General features: G+C 48.0%; 1 protein-coding gene and 1 long non-coding RNA gene across 6 annotated transcripts in view; one reads left to right on the top strand and one right to left on the bottom strand.

Moving 5' to 3' along the window:
• TSPAN5 (tetraspanin 5) overlaps nucleotides 1-21062 on the bottom strand; it is a 157551-nt gene that overhangs the window by 19251 nt on the left and 117238 nt on the right. For all 4 annotated transcript variants that reach the window (XM_008707185.2, XM_040625025.1, XM_008707186.2 and 1 more), the window contains exon 2: nucleotides 11113-11163. In XM_008707185.2, the coding sequence (XP_008705407.1) occupies nucleotides 11113-11163 (51 nt within the window). The remainder of the gene's footprint in view (nucleotides 1-11112; nucleotides 11164-21062) is intronic.
• Nucleotides 1445-19091, top strand: LOC103677916. Of its 2 annotated transcripts, none has more exons than XR_005833410.1 (4): nucleotides 1445-4039; nucleotides 4995-5162; nucleotides 11999-12184; nucleotides 18428-19091. It is a non-coding gene; the product is annotated as an uncharacterized LOC103677916 (long non-coding RNA). The 2 variants fall into 2 exon arrangements; XR_572561.2 differs by lacking the exon at nucleotides 18428-19091 and adding an exon at nucleotides 13129-15129.

The raw sequence follows: 21062 nt of genomic DNA, 5'->3' as shown, positions 1-21062 counted from the left end.
CGGTGGTGAGCACACTGAGAAGTCAGCAGCCAAGTTACCAAGATGGCGGCACTCTGAACCAGGGAAAGCAGGCCTCTGCTGCCAAGGAGCCAACCGGGTGCACCAGTCGTGGAAGTCACTGCTCCTGAGCGACCTTCCAGATACTTCACAATGTCCTCCTCCCTGTGGGATCGCGTCGTCCAGTGGTTTGATGAACACTATAGGTCTCAGCAGGAATGTGAAAAACTGGCCCACCTCCCCTCCGACCTCCTCCTCCTCAGCACCTCATTCATTCAGCTTTCTTGGAAACTGAAGCAGCTTTTCACCCATGCTTCTGCAATAAAGGAATATGTTCTGAGTATAACTACTTCTTCTTGGAAAAGGCTTCTACACACGTGCAGAAATGAAAAGGCCAACAAAGCTCCAAGGGGTTTCAAACCAATAAACCTCAGGAGTGTCTGTGGTTTTTTTCCACCACCAGCTCAGAGTCCTCTGTGTGCCACCTGGCAAGCTTCAGTTTCTTCTCTCTCAACCCACACAGAAAAGAAATGCAAAAATAGCATTAATAAGCCCTAAGGTCTGGGACTCTTCTGCTTCGGCATAATACAAGCACATTCCTTCCAGCTGCTGGATGAGAAACAGAGAGACAGGCATATGGAACGTGCACCCAGCCAGGCCAGATGGACCCCTCTGAGATTTACGGGACTGGGTCCTGATTCACCCCCCCCCCCCAAACCAGACCCTACTTGCAGCAGCTTTCTTAGAATAAAAAGGAGAGAAGCATTTCCCTACTTGAGAAAGGGTAACAGGACAAGACATTTCTAAAGCAAATGAGCATGGGGAGGGGGAGGGGGTCCTGGAGAGTTGGAGATGCAGCTTTCAACAGCATCCACAGGAAGCCCAAGCTGCAACCACAAGGCCACAGGGGAACCTGCTCCTTCAACACTCATCAGAGCTCCCCAAAAACATTGCAAGGCAAAGCCACCCTGACAACCCCCGAACAGCCATTTGCCCAGGGAACTGCGGCAGAGTCCAGAAAGAGGACTTGGATGGTGAAGAACCAAGAGATCACTGGGACCTGAACAGTCCGGGGGGGCGGTGTACAGTTGCAGGGGCAGCAAAACTCGGGGCCTGATGGAGAAGTGCAAGGTTAAAGGGAGGCCAGCTGCCTTAAAGGCATGTGGTTTCCTCCTAGTTTTTCTTGTCAAAAAAAAAGGTCATCAGTGAGATTTAAGTAATCCCTTCTTACAGATAAAAAATAGCTATGACATGGGGTGCCTGGGTGGCTCAGGAGGTTGAGCGCCGACTCTTGATTTCGGCTCAGGTGGTGATCTCAAGGTCATGAGATCAGCCTGACAGGGCTCTGCGCTCAGCAGGGAGTCGGCTGGAGATTCTCTCTCTCCCTGTGCTCCTCCCCCTGCTCTTTCTCAAGTGCTCGCTCTCAAAATAAAATCTTCAAAAAAAAAAAAAAAAAAAGGCCATGACCTGCTTTGGGGAGAGGAAGAGGAGGAGAGACAGTCATCTTTCAGGCCTCCATAAAATCCTGCAATCAAGCAGTGGGTGGGGCGGCTAGCTGTGCCAAGTCGCACCCACTGGTGACACCCACAGGCCAGCAACGCCACCCCATTGCGAGGGACTGCCTCTCTGAACACAGAAACAAAGCCACAGGCAGAAGTGTCACTTTTCCGAATCCAGCCTGTGCCCAGACCATCCCCCAGATGCTTTCAAATGCATGTTCTGACAATGGAGTACAAACCCAGAAACGGTCCTAAGTATAGTTTAAACCCAAATATGTGACAGAGGCTCTGATCATGGGGCCCCCCTCCAAACTAAAGTGGGGAGAAAAAAAAAAAGCAAACAGCCTAGTGGTGGGTGATCGCTGTATTCTAGGGCCCCAGAGACAGAAGTCACTCAAGTTTTTGAGCAAACTCGGGATCCCCCGAGAGCTGCCAGGTGCTCTGCGCGTCCTGGGCATTCAGAGTGAGGGCACAGTGATTCCCTCAGGAGCTAGTCTAGCGGGGAGACAGGGCAGTAGGCTGCTGGGCAGAAGCGGTAGCAGTGGGGGCTGCGGGAGCAGAGAGGAGGGGCAGAAGGCCAGGTCGGCAAGTGCAGAGACAAAGCGGCAGGATCTGGCTCACTGAGGGGTCTGTGCGTGAGGGTCACGAGGGGTGCGCGCAGGCTAACGGGTGGGCGGCTGGAGCGGGGCTGGAACGAGAGGCCATTCTGAGCACGGGAGTCCCCGCGTACTTGCGCACTAATGGAGCCCACAGCCTGGGCACCAGGTGGGTGTTACGGAAGCAGCTGGTCGGCTCTGGGGGGATCCCGGTGGGCTAGAAAAGGGACCCAAGAGCTGCACCACTGAGCACACTCCCTGCCTGGCACTGGGCTCCCTGGATTAATTCACCCTCACAATCAGCCTACCACGTAGGACCACTGCGCATGGCAGGAAACGGCTCCCAGACGGAGCAACTGCCAGCTCACCAGGTGAGGAAGTGACAGGGCAGGGACTGCCCACCTACCCCATGACGCTCTGCTGTCTGAGTAAAGCAAGCGGCAGTGGGCAAGAAGACTCTTATGTTCAACAGAACATGGTATATCTGTGTCTAAAATTTTAAGGAAGATACGTAACATGATGTTAGAATGGCATTTTTTGCCCTGGACTTCCCTGATCACTATCTGAAAACCAACGGGAGGAGGGAGACAAAGGCCTCCCCGCCCCACCCCTGCCACCACATCACACACCCCACAGACAAAGAAGAGCTTCTTCCTCTGACACACCTCAGCAAAATCAAGCACACAGAAAGTGGCTTCGGGGAGAAGTGAGTGAGAGAATTTCCCTTCTCTGGAGAAAGCGGTCGCTGCGCTGTGCTCCCCAGCAGCTTGCTTTTCCCCTTAAACCCAGTGAGGAGTTTCAGGGGGCCTCCAGGGGGAGCTCGGAGACACAGTGATTAGGGCCAGACTGCCCAGGCAGGTGCCTGGGGGCTTGGCTCTGACTCCTGTCCTGGAAATCTAGGGAGACAGGAGGGCTCTAGGGCAGGAGAGGGCTGTTCTTGGTGGCACTGGCCTCACCCCCAGATGAGTGTGTCCAGGGAGAGGCAGCTGGGGGTGACAACAGGAAACCTCAGAAGGCAGAGTGTGCAGGGGAGCGCGGGCTGAGCAAGATGGCCGGGTCTGAGCAGCGGAACCACGCAGCCACCTAGACTAGAGAGAGCCACCAAACTCAAGGGAACCACAGACAGAGGGACTCAGCAGGGCAGCTTCAAAAAGACCACGATATCACCCCCTTCACCATCTGCCAGGTCCCAAGAGCACAGCCCCACCCCCTTCAGCTCCTGGAGGAAGTGGGGAGAGGAGCATCTGGTGAGTGGGGGAGGGGGGACAGGAGGAAGCAGGGGGCAAAGGCCTCACCTTGCCCCCCTCTTCAGGGGCCCAAGCAGATGGGGCTGGGCGAGGGAGAACATTGGAACACAAAGTCCGGGTTGGAGTTCTGAGGACTACCCAACTCGTCCGGGCCTGGACTTGTGCCTCAGAAGGAGAGTAAGATGACGGGATCTGAGGGTGAACAACAAAGTCATGGAATTTTTGACCCACCTGAATTTTCATTCCTGAAAAATCCCTTTGAAAAAAGTTTACACAGACACAAAGAAGAAAAAGGTTTTCTATATGTCTCATGTGCTTGTTGGGCATGCTGGTTACAACACATGGGTTCACATGCTAACTTTGTGAGCTAGAGCTGTTCGGTTTTCAGATTTTTGTCTACAACAGAAAACTCAAGAGAATTACTTGGATAAGAGAGAGAGATGTGGACAAACTTACTACATTTCGGTCAATGAAATGCTATCTTCAAAGAAGGATTTTCGGCATCTCAGAAACGTCTCCTTAAAGTAGTTTCAAAGCCAAAGCATGCAGTGTTCTGTTCTAGTTATCTGGGGAACCCCCTCCACCTACGGCCTCCCTCTGGCTATGGAAACTTGACTGACACCGCTATGAATGGCCCGAATCACTGCATCTTCTGGTCTCAGATTTTCCTTCCCGGGAAAATTGGGGCAGTTTTTCCAAGGTGAGTCTTGGGAAACAATCTTGTCTAGGGACTGTGACAAGAAGCAACTGGAAGGTTCTGAAGTGAGAGTCATAGCGAGACAGTGGTCAGGGGAAAGCCTCCAGGACACAGAACCGTCCTTGTCCGTCCCCAGCAAAGCCGCAGAGACAAGCGGTACAGGCCAGAGCCCTTCTAACTCCTGTTCCCCTGCAGACTGGGGACGACCACTGACTTTCCTTCTAGCCCACTCCCTACCGAGCTGGGTGAGGACAAGGGAGGGTGAGGGAAGACGGGGGAAGGGCCCGCGGGGAGAGGCTAGACTTCCAGCATAACCTGTCTGGGCCTGTTTCCCCACCTCTGAAAGAACAGGTCATCCTTTTCTTAAAGTTTAACCCGAGGGATCCAGAGATCACGGAAGTGAAAACGAAAGCCCTTCAGGAAGAGCTATTTTTTCCTGTGCCGTCTTTCCGGTACATAAAGCTCCCCTGCATGTTCTCATTCATTAGCTCACACGCATCTGGGCATCTGCGGTGTACGCAGCTTGCAGCCGACCGAGTGGGGGCGGGGGAGGGTGCAGAAGACAGGCCTCTGCCTGCAAGGAGTTTTCAGGCCGGACGAGCCGGCCAGGGTGCACCCTCAGCCCAGCTGGCTAGCTGCAGGGCTGGGGGGCAGCAGGAGCCACGGGGCCTGCTCTGAAAAGCACAGTCTCCTGCCGGCCCCCGCCACTTCTGTCGGCAGCACCCCCACCTGCGATCGCTAGTGCCGTAGCACTCTGCCTCTTGCCCCGAGCTGAGCACTAAGTAGTCAGCATACATGTTGGGCAAAATGGAGAAGGAAAGGCACCCCTCATTTCCCCACGAAACAGGACCATCATATATTGATTCCCATTTTTATGCTAGAAATAAACACTTATTTTCTTTCCTGAGATCCCAAATTAATGGCTGCGTTGTTGTTTCTAACACTGTCCCGCTATCAGATCGGACGTCAGAACCACGTCGTTCTGCTTGCTCTCGGGCTCTAAGACCTGTCCACACCGCACACCAACGAGAGATCCGACTGAGGCAACTTCACACCTCTCTAGCTAAGCGGAGATCAGAAAGTAAAGAAAAATGCCAAAGTGGATCTCTGGGGGACAGCGTACCAGGTAGGGGAGGAGCAAGGGTGAAGGGCCCAGGCAGGGGGTAGAGGTGGGGGGAGTTACGTTTGAGATTCTGGAGAAACGGTCATGTGGTCAGTGGGGGCTACGGCAGCGGGGAAGGGCACAGGTGGAACGTGAGGTAAGTAACGGGGCAGCATCTACGGCGTGGAGGGAGACGACAAGCTCACGGAGCTCACTGGAAGGTCTGGAGCAGAGATGGGATAAGATCTCCCTTACTTTTTTTTTAAAGTATAGTTGACATAAAATATTATATTAGTTTCAGGTATACAACATAGTGATTCATCGTCTATATACATTACAAAATGATCACCAAAGAAGTCTAGTTACCATCTGTCATCATGCAAAGTTATTACAATATTATTAACAATATTCCTCATGCTGCATTTTCTACCCTGTGACTTACAACTAGAAGTTTGTGCCTCTTAAAGCCCTAGAGCTATCTCACTCACTCCCCCACTGCCACCCCTCTAACCACCGGTTTGTTCTCTGTATTTAGGAGTCTGTTCTATTTTCTTGGATTCCACATGTAAGTGAAATCGTATGGCATCTGTCTCTCTCTTTTTTTTTAAGATTTTATTTATTTATTTGACAGAGAGAGAGAGTTCACAAGCGAGGGGAGCTGTAGAGGGAGAGCGAGAAGCGGGTTCCCCGCGGAACAGGGAGCCCGATGCGGGGCTTGATCCCAGGACCCTGGGATCATGTCCTGAGCCATGTGTAGACGCTCAACGGACTGAGCCACCCAGGCTCCCCTCTCTCTCTGACTTACTTCACTTAGCAGAATACTCTCTAGGTTCATCCATGTCGCAAATGATAAGACTGCATTCTTTTTTACAGCTGAGTAACGTTCCATTATATAATACACACCACACCTCCTTTACCCTTTCATCTGTCAATGGACACAGGATGCTTCCATACTCTTGATACTGTAAATAATGCTGCAATGAACACGTTGCGTGTGTCTTTTCGAATTAGTGTTTCTGTTTTCTTGGATAAATACCCAGAAGTGGAATTGCTAGGTCACCTGGTATTCCTATTTTTAATTTTTTGAGGAAGCTCCCTACTGTTTCCCACAGTGGCTGCACCAATCTACATTCCCACCGACAAGGCACAAGGGTTCCCTTTCCTCCACATCCTCACCAATATTTGTTATTTCTTGTCTTTTTGATACTGGCCACTCTACCTTACACTTTATTTTTTTTTTTTCTCAAGATTTTATTTATTTATTTGACAGAGAGAGAGACAGCCAGCAGAGAGGGAACACAAGTAGGGGGAGTGGGAAAGGAAGAAGCAGGCTCCCAGCAGAGGAGCCTGATGTGGGGCTCGATCCCATAACGCCGGGATCACGCCCTGAGCTGAAGGCAGACACCTAACCGCTGTGCCACCCAGGCGCCCCTCTACCTTACACTTTAGAAGGATCACTCTGGCTGCTTCACAGAGATGTGCCTGGGGTCGGGGTAGGGGAACAAAAGGCGAGGCCAGGGAAACACCTGAAGGCTTCCGCACTAACCAGGAAGATGTGGGGGCAGCTGTGATCAGGCCGTACCAGTGGAGGCGATGAGAAGAAATGAGATTCCCCACACTTTCTCAAGGCAGAGTTGACAGTGTTTGCAAATGGACTGAACGTGGTGGGAGAAGAAAAGAAGGAAGGGTATCAAGAAAACTTGAGCAAGTGGAAGGAGAGAGCTGCCATTTACTACATTTGGGAAGAACGGGTTTAAGGAGGGGAATCAGAAGTGTTGTTTTAGATTAAGTTTCAGAAGCCACTGGACATTTAAGTGGAGATGTTGGGTAAGCTGATGGCCACACATGTCCGGAGTTCAGATAAGGTCCGCGTCAAAGACCTGAATTTGGAAGTCATAAGTGACAGATGGCATCTGAAGCCTCAAGCTTGGACAAGATCACCTAGAGCCTGAGTGAAGACAGAGAAGAGGTCTCAGGACTGAGCCTGGGGCAAAGCAGTATGAGGAGGCATTGTCTGTGCGGCAGGAAAACTAGGGATGTGGGATATCTCAGAAGCCAAGCAAGGAAAACATTTCTAGAAGGGGGAAATGATAAACCGTGCCTCAGTCCTTGCTTTACTGACAGAGTTTCTGGGTTCCTGGATGAGAAAAAATGATGTGTTCTGGGACCTAGTGTGGGTTCACTAAGCAAGTACCAGGGTCAACAAAGTTCCTAGGCTGGTTAATTAGAGATAAGATGAAGGATATAGTCTGTCTACAAAAACAAGAAGCAGAAAAACAGTCTGATGCAATGACAAGCAGATGGATTAGTAACTGCTTGACTGATGACACCCAAGGGCACATATAAGTGAATGAGTGTCAACCTCAAAGGAAATTTCCAGTGACATGTCATTGGGCTCTGTCCTTAGCCTCCTCAACATATCGATGGCTTTCATCAGTGATAACTAAACATGACTGCAATCAGAACCATCTAGGAGGCTGGTGAAAATAGAGCATCCCAGTGTCCACCCCAGACCTACTGAATCAAAAATTCCCAGACAGCACTGGAGGACAAGGAGCTAAAGGCCTGAGTTAGAAGAAAGAATTGAGGGAGCAGCTTGACCAAATGTACAGCTAAACCAAGTTCAGTGGAAAGGGGAATGTGCTGGATGACAACCGGGTACATGGAATCTTGCATTTGAGTCTGAAAAAATCCGCCAGACATGAGGTGGAAAGGGTACACTTAGCTGGATCTGAGACCAGCTGGGGAATACCCGTGATCGACAGCAGGATCTCAAGCTGCACGGAACACAGATGGGAGGAGAAGGGACATAATCCAGCCATACCCACTCTAGTCTCGAAAGCACCCTCTCAACAGTACAGGGGACACACTAGAGAAAGGTCAGAGGAGCAAGACCAAGATGGTAAAGGGACTGCCCCGCAAAGAGAAGCACGTTTAGCTGGGAAACTCAGAAGAAACCAGGCCTCCACCCTGAATATCTTAAGGGCCGACATGCAGAAGGACTTGCCCTGCAGGATCCAATAGGGTTGATCTACAATCAATAAGTAAAAACTAGTAGGACAGGATTCTACTTTGGTAGAAGGAAGGTCTTTCCAACACTAAGGGTAATCCAAAGAGACAGAAGTGCTGAATAGTTTTCCACAGAAATTGCTAGACTTATATATACCCCCAAATTAGCATTTATTACCATGTACTAGTTTATGTACGTGTGTATGTATATATACACATATGCACACCCTTCCTACACTGTAAATTCCCTGAAGAATTACATCCCCAGAGTCCAGCACAAGCCCTGTCCTGTGCTATGTGCTCAATAAATGCTGTTCGAAAAGTAAGTTGATTATGGCTGGATGCTGCCAAGCCTGTTATACAGGTGATTCGTGCTACGAATTGTTAATATTCCTTCTAAAACAGCAGGTCCTATGATTTCTGAAAAACTGCACAAAAACCAGTTTCCCCTGGAGACACAGTCATCCTTTGCATCTGCACAGGCGATTCAGAATTTAGATAAAATGGATTACTTCATTATTATGTCTAAAAGTCAATGGTAGGGACGCCTGGGTGGCTCAGTAGGTTAAGCATCTGCCTTCTGCTCAGGTCATGACCCCGGGGTCCTGGGATCGAGCTCCGCGTCAGACTCCCTGCTCAGCGGAGAACCTGTTTCTCCCAGTCCTCTGCTGCGCCCCTTTCTCTCTCTTGCTCTCTATGTCAAATAAATAAATTCTTTAAAAAACATAAAAAAAATAAAAGTCAATGGTAATATTAGCCCTAGGTTTAAGGCTCAGCCAGGTATTCTGTATGTATTGGGGGGGGGGGTAATAATTTTTGTCTCGAATGTTTCTGTACGCTACATAAAAATGTGTAAAGCCTTGCCTCTACTGAGGAAATCTGATCCTTCCAGCTGTGACCCCGTTTGGAGATTTTCCAAATCTAGGCGTTCCCTTGAGTAAGTGTCACCACATCCCTACTGGGGGGAGGAGCGCGGTTTACTGATTCTTGGGCCAGTGTTAGCGGCTCAGGAGGGGCACGCTGCCCATCACCCTTGGCCAAAGTCTGGGTCACCCAGAATTTCACCCTGTCAGAGGCCTGGTCTAGCTGAGAAGTTAACCAAACTGGGTTCCTACATGTCCTCTACCCTCTGCTACCTCCCCTTGGTCCCGGCTCACAGAGCCCTGCTACACAGTAGCTGCGTGACTGGCCGGGAAACTGCCCATTTGCTGGCGGTGGCCTGGACAAAGAGGGGACTGCTGTTCCCCCCCCACCCAAAGACCGCAGCACCCCCTTGCTCTGATAATTGTGTGACACTGCCGGCTTTAGAACCTTGTGATTTTATCACAGAAGAGACATTTGGAGCAACTGATGAAACAAGAAGGTAATTATATTTCACAAAGAGAAAAAAAAAAAAACCTTCAAAATTACCAATGGTCTGTTTATTGCTACCACAGACAATTAGTTCATTTAATGCCTTCCAACATCTTTTCAAATCCGATAGAAATGGACTCTTATTAAAGGAGAATTATAAAAAGCTGTGTTATCCGACATTAACCAGTCAGAAGGCTTCTAACAGTGACATTTCTGAGACTGCACCAGTACAAACCTACAAGCCCACAAGGGGCCACGCGGAAGCGAGTCATAATCCAAAAGACGACCAGTATTCAACAGAAAAGTTTCTGGAGACGAAATTATGTCTGTTTGGGGAACTTGTCTCTCTTCATCACTGCCCTCCCTGCCTCAGAATATTGCTGGCAAGCAGTTAGTTTTCTGTAAAACATTTTCTATTCTGTAGAAGTATGTTGTAAATGAACAGAGGGTGGTTCACTTTCAAAACTCAGGATTTACTTTGAGTTTTGACACAGTCTGAACATTTTTGTTACTTGCAGAAATTTCTACTGGCATCTGAGGGGCTTTTGTTTGCTGGACTTTCTTAGTTTTGCTCTCCTAATACACAGAACATCTCACAGAAACTCTTGGCTTCAGGCCATGGTCAAGGTCAAAGGAAGAAATACCGAAGGGATAGCAGACAGGTCTTCTGGGAAAACTGAAACTAACCTCTGTGTTTGCGAGTTCTCACCCATTCACACACTCCCTCACTCTTGCGAGGTGAGAGATAAAATGCTCTCAATGATTCCACTCCCAAAGAAGGAAGAAAAATGGAGTTCATGTTAATTTTTGAATTGTAGTACTTGGCCTCAGTAGAACTTGTCAAGAAACAATTAAAAGGTGCAGATGGGAAGTAAGGCAGAGAAGAGGACACAGGGTGGTGGGGCCATGAGCATGCTGTTTAGAGCATAAACTGTCCAGAACACTGGATCTTCACCGTAGCCTAGAATATGCTACACCGTATTTCCAGATTATTTCCTAGGAATTTTGCTCATAAATATGTAAATATTGTAATCATACTGTATATTGTATTTGCTCATAAATTTTGAACATTCCTAAATACTTTCAATCAGCAGGCAAGTATTCACATTCTTTAGTACTAACATGAAGTTTATCTGATACTCAAACATGAATTATATCCAGCTTCCTTCATACAACATGCCAATAATAGCTTATTATATAATGCTCACACTGAAAAGAAAATTCATCTTTATGGCCTGAGTAATCTTCCAAAGGGGTAAAAGAGAGAGAGAGAGAAGGCTGCAGGTGGTTTAGTGGTATTTATAAGCATTACTGAAATTCTCGTGCCAGAGTGAGGAAATGCTCCACAAAAATAGGTTATCTCTAACTAACTGATCCAATTTCAACACGTGTTCTGTTACTTTTGTAATTATTCTGATACAATGACTGATTTAGTCTTCATTCCTAAAGAGCTTTTGAAATATGACATTATCTTCCAAGAACATTTTCTTTCCTTAAAGAACCATGTTTCTTTATTCTCTGCAGTTGTCAAAGAGGAAAAGGAGACAACAATGTAGTATAATGGGTAGCCTCTAACAACCAAAATGGGTGCATTTCATGATATTCAACTTACTTTTTCATTCCACGCCCACAGTCCAATTCCAAGAAATGCTATTCCCAAAAACTGAAAGAAAAAAAGAAAGAGTGTTAAGTATAAGGGTAAATGCCATGTTTTTACGAATAGAAATAAAGTTTTCAACCTATTCCTTTGTCACTTTACCAGACTGAGCAATCCTCTTATCTAAAATCTGAGTAACAGGCCCTTAACAGAAAAAGAAATACCATAATTACCTTGATTAAAATTAAGCACTAAGAAGGGTTGAGTAAAGAAACCATGGTATGTATATTCAATGGAATATTATTCAACCTCAGAAAAGAAGGACATCCTGTCATTTGCAACAACATGAATAAACCTGGAGGGCATTATGCAAAGTAAAATAAGCCAGAGGAGATAAATACCACTTAGTATTGCTTACATGTGGAATCTAAATAAATAAATTGAACTCATAGAAACAGGGTAAAAAAGTGGTTGCCAGGGGCCAGGGAAAATAGAAAAAGGTTAGCAAAAGGGTACAAGCTGTAGGATGAATAAGGTCTGAGGGTTTAATTTAAATACGATGACCACAGTTGGTAACACTGCTTTGTAAAACTGAACTTCCACTAAGGAAACGGAAATGACGTCACACACAGGAAGGTAACTATGTGCTGGATGTGTTAACTCAAGGGTGGGGAATTCCCGCACAACCTGCACGCATGCCGAATCATCACGCTGTACTCTTTAACCATCTTATAATTGTATTTGTCAATTCTATCTCAAAGCTGGAAAAAAAATTTTTTTTCAAAAAGAAGGGTTGGGGACACGTAGATGCTTCAAAGTCATTGACATTTTGAAGGACAATAATTAGGGAGAACTTTGAGTAAAACCAAAGTTATTAATACTATTTAATGCTGCCTTTCAGTGTAGGAGAGGGCACAGTTCCTGCCCCCATAAGTCCAAGCCCCCCGGAGTTCACTAGAAAATGGAATACCAGGGACATGAGCGGAAGCGAGCCGGTGATTCTCTCTATACCATCGTGCCATTGGAAATGGGCCGGGAAGAGGGCACACAGAAGCCCTGAACACACTCTTCATCACTTCTTCAAAAGGTAACATGAATCTGACAAAGCCCAACATGACCAAAGAAAAGTCCTGGGTTCTTCCATTTTTCAGAAACTTAAATGACTTCTATCGTCCTTGAGAGGGTTTCCACGGCTTGGCCTGGTCTCAACTCGTGCTGTAACTTCGTGTATACCAGGGAGCACTACAAACACACAGTGAGATAAAGGGGCACCAACGCAGAGCTGCCTCTTGCACAGCCACACGCCCCGCCCCGGTACTGCCCCCGAGCTGTGCTGAGTGCGGGTGGGGAGCAAGCAGTAACCAGGGGGATCTCTCATTGCAGTTGTCACTTTATTCCATCTGCTGCTCTGAGATACATATTTTTCTCCACATTTTAACATGTCTGAAATCAGGACAGGTCTTAAAATTGATGGTATCTCAGTTTTTTCCCCTTGATTTTACCTAAAATAATAACAGGTCTTGTAATCAGGGTGTCCCATGCTTGATGACACATTGCACAGGGCTGTCCACCCCCTCAGAGCTCAGTGGTCAGGACCAGGTGTAATGGGCCATGAGCAAAGACACATCTTATTCCTCATCTTCATTGCCAAGTGCAACTCTGAATTTCCTTCCCAAACACTGAAGTGAAGAGAGCGCGGGCAGGTTAACGAGCAGTTTCAATCTGATGGCAGCAGCGCACCCTGTTTATTTTACTAACATCTTGATTAAGTTAAATGTCAGGAAAGCTGTCCACGGAGAGGGGTGCGCAGAGAAGACGAACGTGAGGGTGGTTGTTCTTTGCTGTTCTGCGGAAATCTGAGAGCTGTCCCCCTGGCAAGGTCTTCATTAGCAGCAGGGGGCTGCTGACGCCATGTGGGCATCGGCTCATCAATCCGAGGGGGGCTGGGGGAAACAGCGGGCGCGGAGGGGAAAGGTGGGACTGAAAAAAAACAGACGGCTGACAGCCCTGAAAATGTGGTCGTGTTTTTAGAAGCAGAATTTCCCAAATGTCCCGCCAATTACCGGACTCCACAGTGAAATCGCATCCAGCACCTTCGGACCCCCAGACGCAAAAGCACCAGCTTGTCCCTGATTCGGCAAAGGGAGAGGACCCCTTCCTGCTCCTGCTCTCAGGGGTCTGAAAGCAGAGGACCCCTTCCTTCCTGCTCCTGCTCTCAGAGGTCTGAAAGCAGAGGACCCCTTCCTTCCTGCTCCTGCTCTCCGAGGTCTGAAAAGGGTTTAGAAAGAGTTGTTGTTGTGAACACCCTGACAGAAAACTATGGTCGGTCCCTCTGCGGCCCTGGTCAGAGTGCTGGGTTACATTTTTGGTGGAAAATGACAAACGCACCAGTCCCCAAAATGACTCCAAGGTACCTGGGCCTCTGTAGTACAAAAACAGAGCAATTCGGCACGTTACTTTCATATGTACAGGTCCTAGGCACAACAGGGTACCGAGCGACTAGTGCAGACACAGCATCCCATCGGACCTCGAAATCCGAGTGCTTGACTTCACACCCCAGTGAGATGTCTCACCTTCTCACAACTAAAGCTCTTCATGGACAGATGGCCAAACACCTTCCCTGATGCAGTACTTAATCACCACCCCCACAAGCAACGGATGGGATGGCGTGGCAGAGAACATCACGGTCAGCTGTGCCTCGTGGGGGACATGTCCCTGCAGAGGGCTCCTGGCTAATCGCTAACATCTAATTCTTATTCCCGGACGGGCACTGTGGTTATTAGTGCTTTGTATGCAGTGCTTCTTTTAAGCTTCACAACAACTTAATTGTGGAATAGGCACTGTTACTAGCCCCATTTTAAGAAAGGGAAGAATGAGGCTTACAGAGCTTCATTTGCTTAAGAAGCACGCCGCTACTGAATGAGGCAGCAGAGATGTGACCATGAGAAGACTGACATCGAGTACACGCTCTCACCAGCCTGAACAATTCCCATCTTCCCCCATGGCATAGAAAGTAGAGGCATTTAGGTTAGAATTACACGTGATAGGACGAGGACATCATATATTCCTCCCCCAGCAAGAGGCAAAACAATTAAAACCTTGCCTTCACACAAGGACTGGTTGTAGAACAGAGATTCCCATATGCGTGTCAGCAATGGAATGATCTAGAAGAACAGAGAAATTCAACGGTGGGTCAACTTTCTCCTCTTTGTATGAAGCTCTCCTCTCTTCTGGGCACTTTGAAAACTCCTTTTCCTTCACAGATCATATAAACAGATTGGAAACCAGTGATTTTCCACCAAGAGGAGAAGGGGAGGGGGCATCAGAATTTAAAGAAGACTCACGGACAATTTCCTCTACAATCCTGCTCTAATACTTCCTGCTTTAACTGTGACTCTCCAAACAAGGTTTAAGAATCTGAAGAAAAAACACCGCACGTGAAGTCAAGGAAAGCACTCGATACCCAAGCCCCAAGCGAGCGAGCGGCAGCGCAGGGCCGGGGCCTCAGTGCACATACCTTCGGTGCTACATCACTAGCAAACGTCCTCCCGATTACTCTCAGCCCATATGTTTTGTTTTAAAATCAAGTTGTTCCAGCTTCAAATAATTAAACAGAAAAGAGCCAAAAAACAGAGCCAGGCACGCCGCACTTGAGGCACACTGAGCTTCCCCTTTCCCACCTCCAGAAGAAAAGTCGACCATAAACCACCAAACTGACCTCATTCTGAAACCTTGGGGCCAACTTCCAGGGAAAGGGGAACAACACTTAGAGTCAACTCTCCATTCTTTTGGAAAAGGCGGGGGGGTGGGGGGGGGGACCCAGCAGATCTGAGGCCTCTCCCCATGTGGCCATACAGGCAAACATGCAGCACAAATGGGTGACCGCCCAATTTTTGATGTTTTAAAATGGGTAACAATAATTTTGCCAACATTTGTTCAATGCTAAGTATGAACTAGGCACTGTGTTTTATACCAATTCACTAAGACAGCACTGCTTAATACAGCAGCCGCTAGCTACCGGGCATTCAAAATGTGGCTCGTGCACACGGAAATGTGCTAACACGTGTAAGACATGCACTGGATTTTAAAGACTTAATATAGATTAAAAGAATGGAAAATACTCAGTTATTTTATTACTGATTATATGTTGAAATTATAAACTTTGGATTTTTCAAATTAAATAGAATATATTATTTAAATTAATTAATATTATCCCCCCATTTTATAGATAAGGAAACACACCTCAGAAACTTTAAGTCGTGTTGCTCAGGAGACTGGAGTCCTCAGCCCAAGCTCAAAACCATTTTAGTACTTTCCTGAAACTCTTGTCCTAAGACTCAGAATCGCCCCTGTAGTTTCTACGCACTCCAGGCACAGGTGTGTATTCCTGGCTGGAATGGAAAATGGCGCTAGGGGGAAACTGAGAGGCATGCTGAAGGAAGCCTGCTGGGCGCGGCAGAGTAAAAGCCAGCAGTGCTGACACTCAGGAAAAGCTAGAGGGGAAAATGGCCCTAGGATATGACTAGGGCAACAGAGCATCTCTGCCAGGAGGGACACATCTGCCCCCTTTTGGGGACTGTAAACAGAAGACCTCTTTCTCCATCCGTTGCTTCAGCCCTAGCTGAGCCTCCAACACCTTGGAAGCAGAATGGCGCCCCATCCTAACTGGTATAATAGACAACTTAAGAAGCCACTCATCCATCCATCTGCAACCTTCAGATATTCTTGAGTTCTTACTTTGTGCTGGGTACTACATTTCTCTTGTGAGGAATATAGATACAGTCCTTGCCGCCAGTGAGCATACAGTCCAGTGAGAGATTTTAATCAAAGCATAAAAGACAAAATTGCCCTTGAGGGTGCTATTAAGGAGAAGAAATTAAGGCCAATACAGACTAAAGAGGAAGACCTGACCTAGAGAGCAGTCCAGGAGGGTTTCAGGGATGTAGGAACTGGGGTCTGAAAGATGAAAAGATGTTAATAGGCAAAGAGAGAAAGGACGAGTGTTTCAGGCAGCGGGAAGAGAATGTGCAAAGGCCCTGTGGTGAGAGGAAAACAGCAAGTAAAAAGGTCTACAAGGTGATTGGTGCGACTGGTGCGTGGAGAATGGGAGCCAAGTGGCAGATCTGTCATTAGAGATGTGAGCGTGGACCAGCTCATGCAGGGCCCCATAAGGCACATTAAGGAGTTCAGTCATTATGGTAAGAGTGACAGGAAGCCTTCTAAGGGCCATCTGTGTGTAGTCGGCTGGTGTGGGGCAAGGACACAGGCCTTTATCAGATTTGGGCTGCAGAAAAGGTAAGAGAGAGTCCAGAGTGGACACACAGGGACTGGAAGGAGGTGGCTTTAGTCATGCAGACAATACCTGATTGTGTCCTGGATGGAAATGTGAAGAAAAAGATGGAACTGAGACTATTTAGAAGTAAAACTGACATTTTCAGTGATGGCTCGATATGGTGAAGGGGGGGGCAAGGGTGAAGGAGAGGGAGGGAGGTGTTAAGGATAATTCCTGTTCCTGGCATCTTCTACATGGAGACTACGGCTCTTCAAAATCCATCTTACATCCTCTGACAGAAATAAATCTCAGGTGCCAATTTCATAACTAGCTTAATATCAAGTGGTATTTCTGAAGGACAGCTTTCTTTTATGGTATTCTGCCTGCTATCTGAATTCTCTTTATAAAGGAGCATATTTCAGCTTGTATACTTAAAAAAATAAGTTATTTCAAACCTATACACACGTCAACCTCCCCCCACTTTTATTCATAAAAGGAAGCAGTTATGTACAGGTGTACATTAAAGGTCACCGGCAACTCTTAAATAGACATTTTCAATCCTCTTTGCTGAAAAAACAACAATTACGTCAATGGCATCTGCCCAGCATTCCGTGAACAGACTCAAAATAACAATGCAGCAAGGTAAACATGACAGAGGAAAAATAAAGATCAGGTCAATCCTCTCACCTAAATTAGAGCCTCAAAAATATTATCCAAAATAACAGTGGAAGAAACTGTTCTTCCTTCGACATTCTGATGAGGTTTTTAAAAAAAATTTAAGCTCTGCCTGAATAAACAGGAGAGATTCACTGAAAACATTTGGCACTGAGAGAGGTATTTTCCCTAAACTACAACACAGGTACTTTTCATTAGATGTTTGCTGACACTTTTCTGTGACCAACACCCCAGTTCTGGCAGGGATGGGGGGGTGGAGCAGTCCACACAAGTGTGTTAAATACTCATGCTCACAAAACACACGCTGTCTTTATAGAGCAAGGGCTGATATTAGGTATAAAAAGCCCCCGGGCGTAATTCTTGCCATGTCAGAGGAGTAAGCCTGGGCCGGGTAGAAAATTCAATACACGAAAAGTCAATCCCAATTTTGCCACCGGGCCCCCGCGTCCCGGCTGGGGCATTCAAACTGTCCGGAATGCTCATGAGAAGATGGCATGACAGATAAAGCTCAAACCTGTAAACAGGACGTTCCCCATCTGAGCCAGGGGTCACCCTGTCTCACGTCATTGCCCCGACAGCCTCCGTGCTGCCTGAACACCTGAACCACGGCACCCGCTGAATGCCACTGCCAGGGCTCCGAGGTCATGTGATCTCGGGAAAGGCTCTTCGTTCATTAACACGTATCTGAGCATCTCCTAAGAGCCAGGCAGCGGTCCAGGGGTTTTGGATAAATCAGGAAACAAAACAGACAAAAGTGCCTGCTCTCACAGGGCTGACGTTCTAGCTGGGCTGGATGGGGAGGGAAAGGCCATACAAAGAAACATTAATGAGTAGCGTATATAGAATTTGAAAAGGTACGAAGCACTGTGGGAAGGAAGAGCAGCATAAAGGGCCTGAAATGTGGCTCAAGGTGAAGGAGGTGCTGTGATATTAACATAGAGAGGCCAAGGCAAGTCTCCGTGAAGGAAGCGAGGCATAAGGAAAAATAGAGATGGAGGAGTTGGCTGGTAGATATGGGGGGTGGGGGAGTGTTGCAGGCAAAGGAGCAGCCCCGCGGGGCCCCATGGCAGAGGCAACAGGAGCCAGGTGGGGTGAGGCTCTGAAGCCCCAGGGATGCCCGGGAGCTCCTCCGGGAGATAAAGCAGCACTGGAGGGTTTCCTGACTTCCTAGAGCCCCATGGTTCTCCTCTGTCTGGTGGAGATAATAATGGAGGCAACGAGAGCACCTAAGGAAATGCACAAATGACGGGCAGGGTCAGCGTGATCGTGCAAGACCGGGTGGCATCCCAGGAGCCCGTGGCGGCCCCTGGTGTGGTCAGTCCTTTGTGCCTATTCGGGCCCTCCCCTTCCTCACGCGTTTCTCTGGCTGCCTCCTCTGCCCAGACGTACAGCGGGTCCAGAGGAAGCCCTGCTTCGAGCCCTGCCTCCTCCGAGTAGGAGAAAACCTCCTGGTTCACAGTGACCCGAAGCGCATCTCTTCTGAACTTGTGCACTACCCGCCGCCTGGACCCTTGCTGACATTCACCCACCCAGAGGATCGTAAAGGGGTGACACACCTGGACTCAGACAGAAGTGATGCGGGCTGTGCAACCAGAGCGCCTGCGCCCAGCTGAGGGGCAGCAGCACCGCCCTCCAAGGAATCATCTCCCTCCCCTGATAGCAGCCGGAGGATCCTTCCGCTTCTGGGAACAGTGTAGACAAGCACGCCTGAGCGTTTAAAAGAAACTCATAAACTCTAGTCAGAATACAGAGATCATGTTTAATTTAAGATCTTTTCTATTTATCTTAGCAATCTGACTCAGGAATTTCGGGTATGCACGGACCCAGAATTTAAAAACCGACTAATTTTGAAATACCACATTAAAAAAAGTTTCTTCCCATCAGGGCTTCTTGATGCATCTTCCCTCTCCCTAACTTTAGCACTCCTTGTTTTTTGTGTTATATCCTTTGTAAATGGGTTTTAGTTTCATTATGCTTGCTTTAAAAATAGAACTCTTTTGCAAGAATGTGGGATATAAATTATATTATTGAGGTTGGGGTAGCTTCTCAGTCTACACCCTCCTCCCTTTTTGAAAACTGGCCCGCACCCACAACGATGGACCCCTGCATCCATGTTTGTGAAGGAGGGTCACTCCCCCCTTCCTAGACTGATGAGTTGACCAAGATGGGTGGGACATGTGGCTCAGGAAGAGTCATTCCAGCAAATACTAGGTTGAGACAAGAGTCTCTCTTCCCAGGAATGAGGTATTGGACACAGTGATCTTTGTCAGCCCCAGTCTCCCTGAGGCTAGAACAGACCAGGGTGTGGTGGAGAAAGGACCCTTGGCTGCACTTCCTGATCCTGGGTGCCAAGCAGTGCCCTGCGTCCTGAGGATACGCCCCCCCCTCCCATCTTAGCTCAAGCTTCTCTGGGGGTTTTCTGCTACTTGCAACCAAGAGAGTCCTAAGACAACAAATAAGAGACCGGATTAATTTCCTTCACGCTTAGTCCTGTGACAAGCTCCCTGTTAACAATAAAGCGTGCAGAACAGGCATGAGCCCTGGAGACTAATAAAGATCTGGTGGACGGTGTTGCTCCTTTCCAAATGACCGAGTAGAAGCTTTAGTGGTTCTACATAATTCAGCCACACATGCCCGTGAAAGAGAAGAAAGAGCTGCCCTCTTCCTGGTTGTTGAGTTCTGGAAGCCGAAGGATATAGTCAGAGCACAAGAAATGGTCCCAAAGCAAGAGGCTGGAGGAAGGATAAGAGGGAGCAGGAGAAGAGCCTCTTCTGTAGTTCTGTGTTCTCTCCTCCTGTCTTCCCAGAAAGGGCGGAAGGGCTCTCTGCCTTTGAACTTGTACCACACCAAGAGAAGCCAAAGCACCCCCTTGAAGACACGTCTACAACCCAGGCACAATCTTGTTCGGAAATTCCTTTGTTCAAGTTTGGAACTCAGCATCTTGGCAAGAACTAGTAACGTGAGCTGGGAAGGGAGACAAAAGGGGAGGGCTCTGCCGGCAATAAAACCTATATTCTTCTTGGAAATTACGCAGGCAATACAGGCACATAGAAAGGAACGTGAGGGCTTAAGGTATGCAATTCTGGATGGAAACAGGGAGGCTGCAAATTTACAGCCCACTAATCTTTGTCTCGGTAAAAGCAAGGCTTACATTGCCTGGACTCTTCCATCTGTAACCCTCTGATTAGATAAAACCAAGGCTAAGAACAGACCAGAGAGATGTTCTAAAGGCTGAGGACGACTGAGGGATAACTCAAGGATTTCAAACCATAGGCATGAGAAGTTATCTACAGACAAACATCAGCCTTCGCGGGAATAAGCTCCCGCTGGTTGTGTTAAACAGCCAAGCCAGGCAGCTCCAGCTAATGGCAGCCTGGAAAGCTGAATACTCTCAGATGTGTACTGGCTGGTGTTGAGACAGCTTCAGGTTTTAAAAAACATCTTGGGCAAGATTTAAAGGTTAATGCAAATGAAACTTAAAATAGGATTACTCTTTTTTAAAGCACAAGTAGGATTATATAATTCATTTACTAAGTCTCTTCAGTATACAACACTGGGCACTCTGCTAGGTGCGAGGGATAGAAAGGTGAAAACCGTAAGCGATGATCTCTTTTCTTAAGGAGCTAACTGTCAAGGGGCAGTGGGTGGGAAACAAACAAGTGAAACCACAGCACAGGGAGTGGAGCCTCCAGACACACGTTGCCATAGAAACGCAGGCGCGGCCAGGGGATCACTGCGGGGTCAGAGGAAGCTTCCTAGGAAAGGACACTTGAACCGTGTTCTAGAGGAAAGGAGACAGGAAGACCACCTCCGGCAGAAGGATCGGAGCCTGAAAGAGCAGGTCCCTCAGAGCGGGCAAGTGCTTCCGGAGGTGAAGCAGGAATCGTCTGCCCCAGCCAGCAGTGCTCCTCCACGTGTGGGGCCCACTCTGGCAGCACCCAGGAACTTGCCAGAAATGCAATTCTCAGGTGGCCCCAGACCTACTGCATCAGGAACTCTGGGGGTGCAGCCCAGCAAG

The sequence above is a fragment of the Ursus maritimus genome, unplaced genomic scaffold (genome assembly GCF_017311325.1).
Source record: "Ursus maritimus isolate PB19 unplaced genomic scaffold, ASM1731132v1 scaffold_8, whole genome shotgun sequence".
Classification (NCBI taxonomy): domain Eukaryota; kingdom Metazoa; phylum Chordata; class Mammalia; order Carnivora; family Ursidae; genus Ursus; species Ursus maritimus.
The sequence above is the reverse complement of the archived record's forward strand: the minus strand, read 5'-3'. Positions and strand labels throughout refer to the sequence as shown.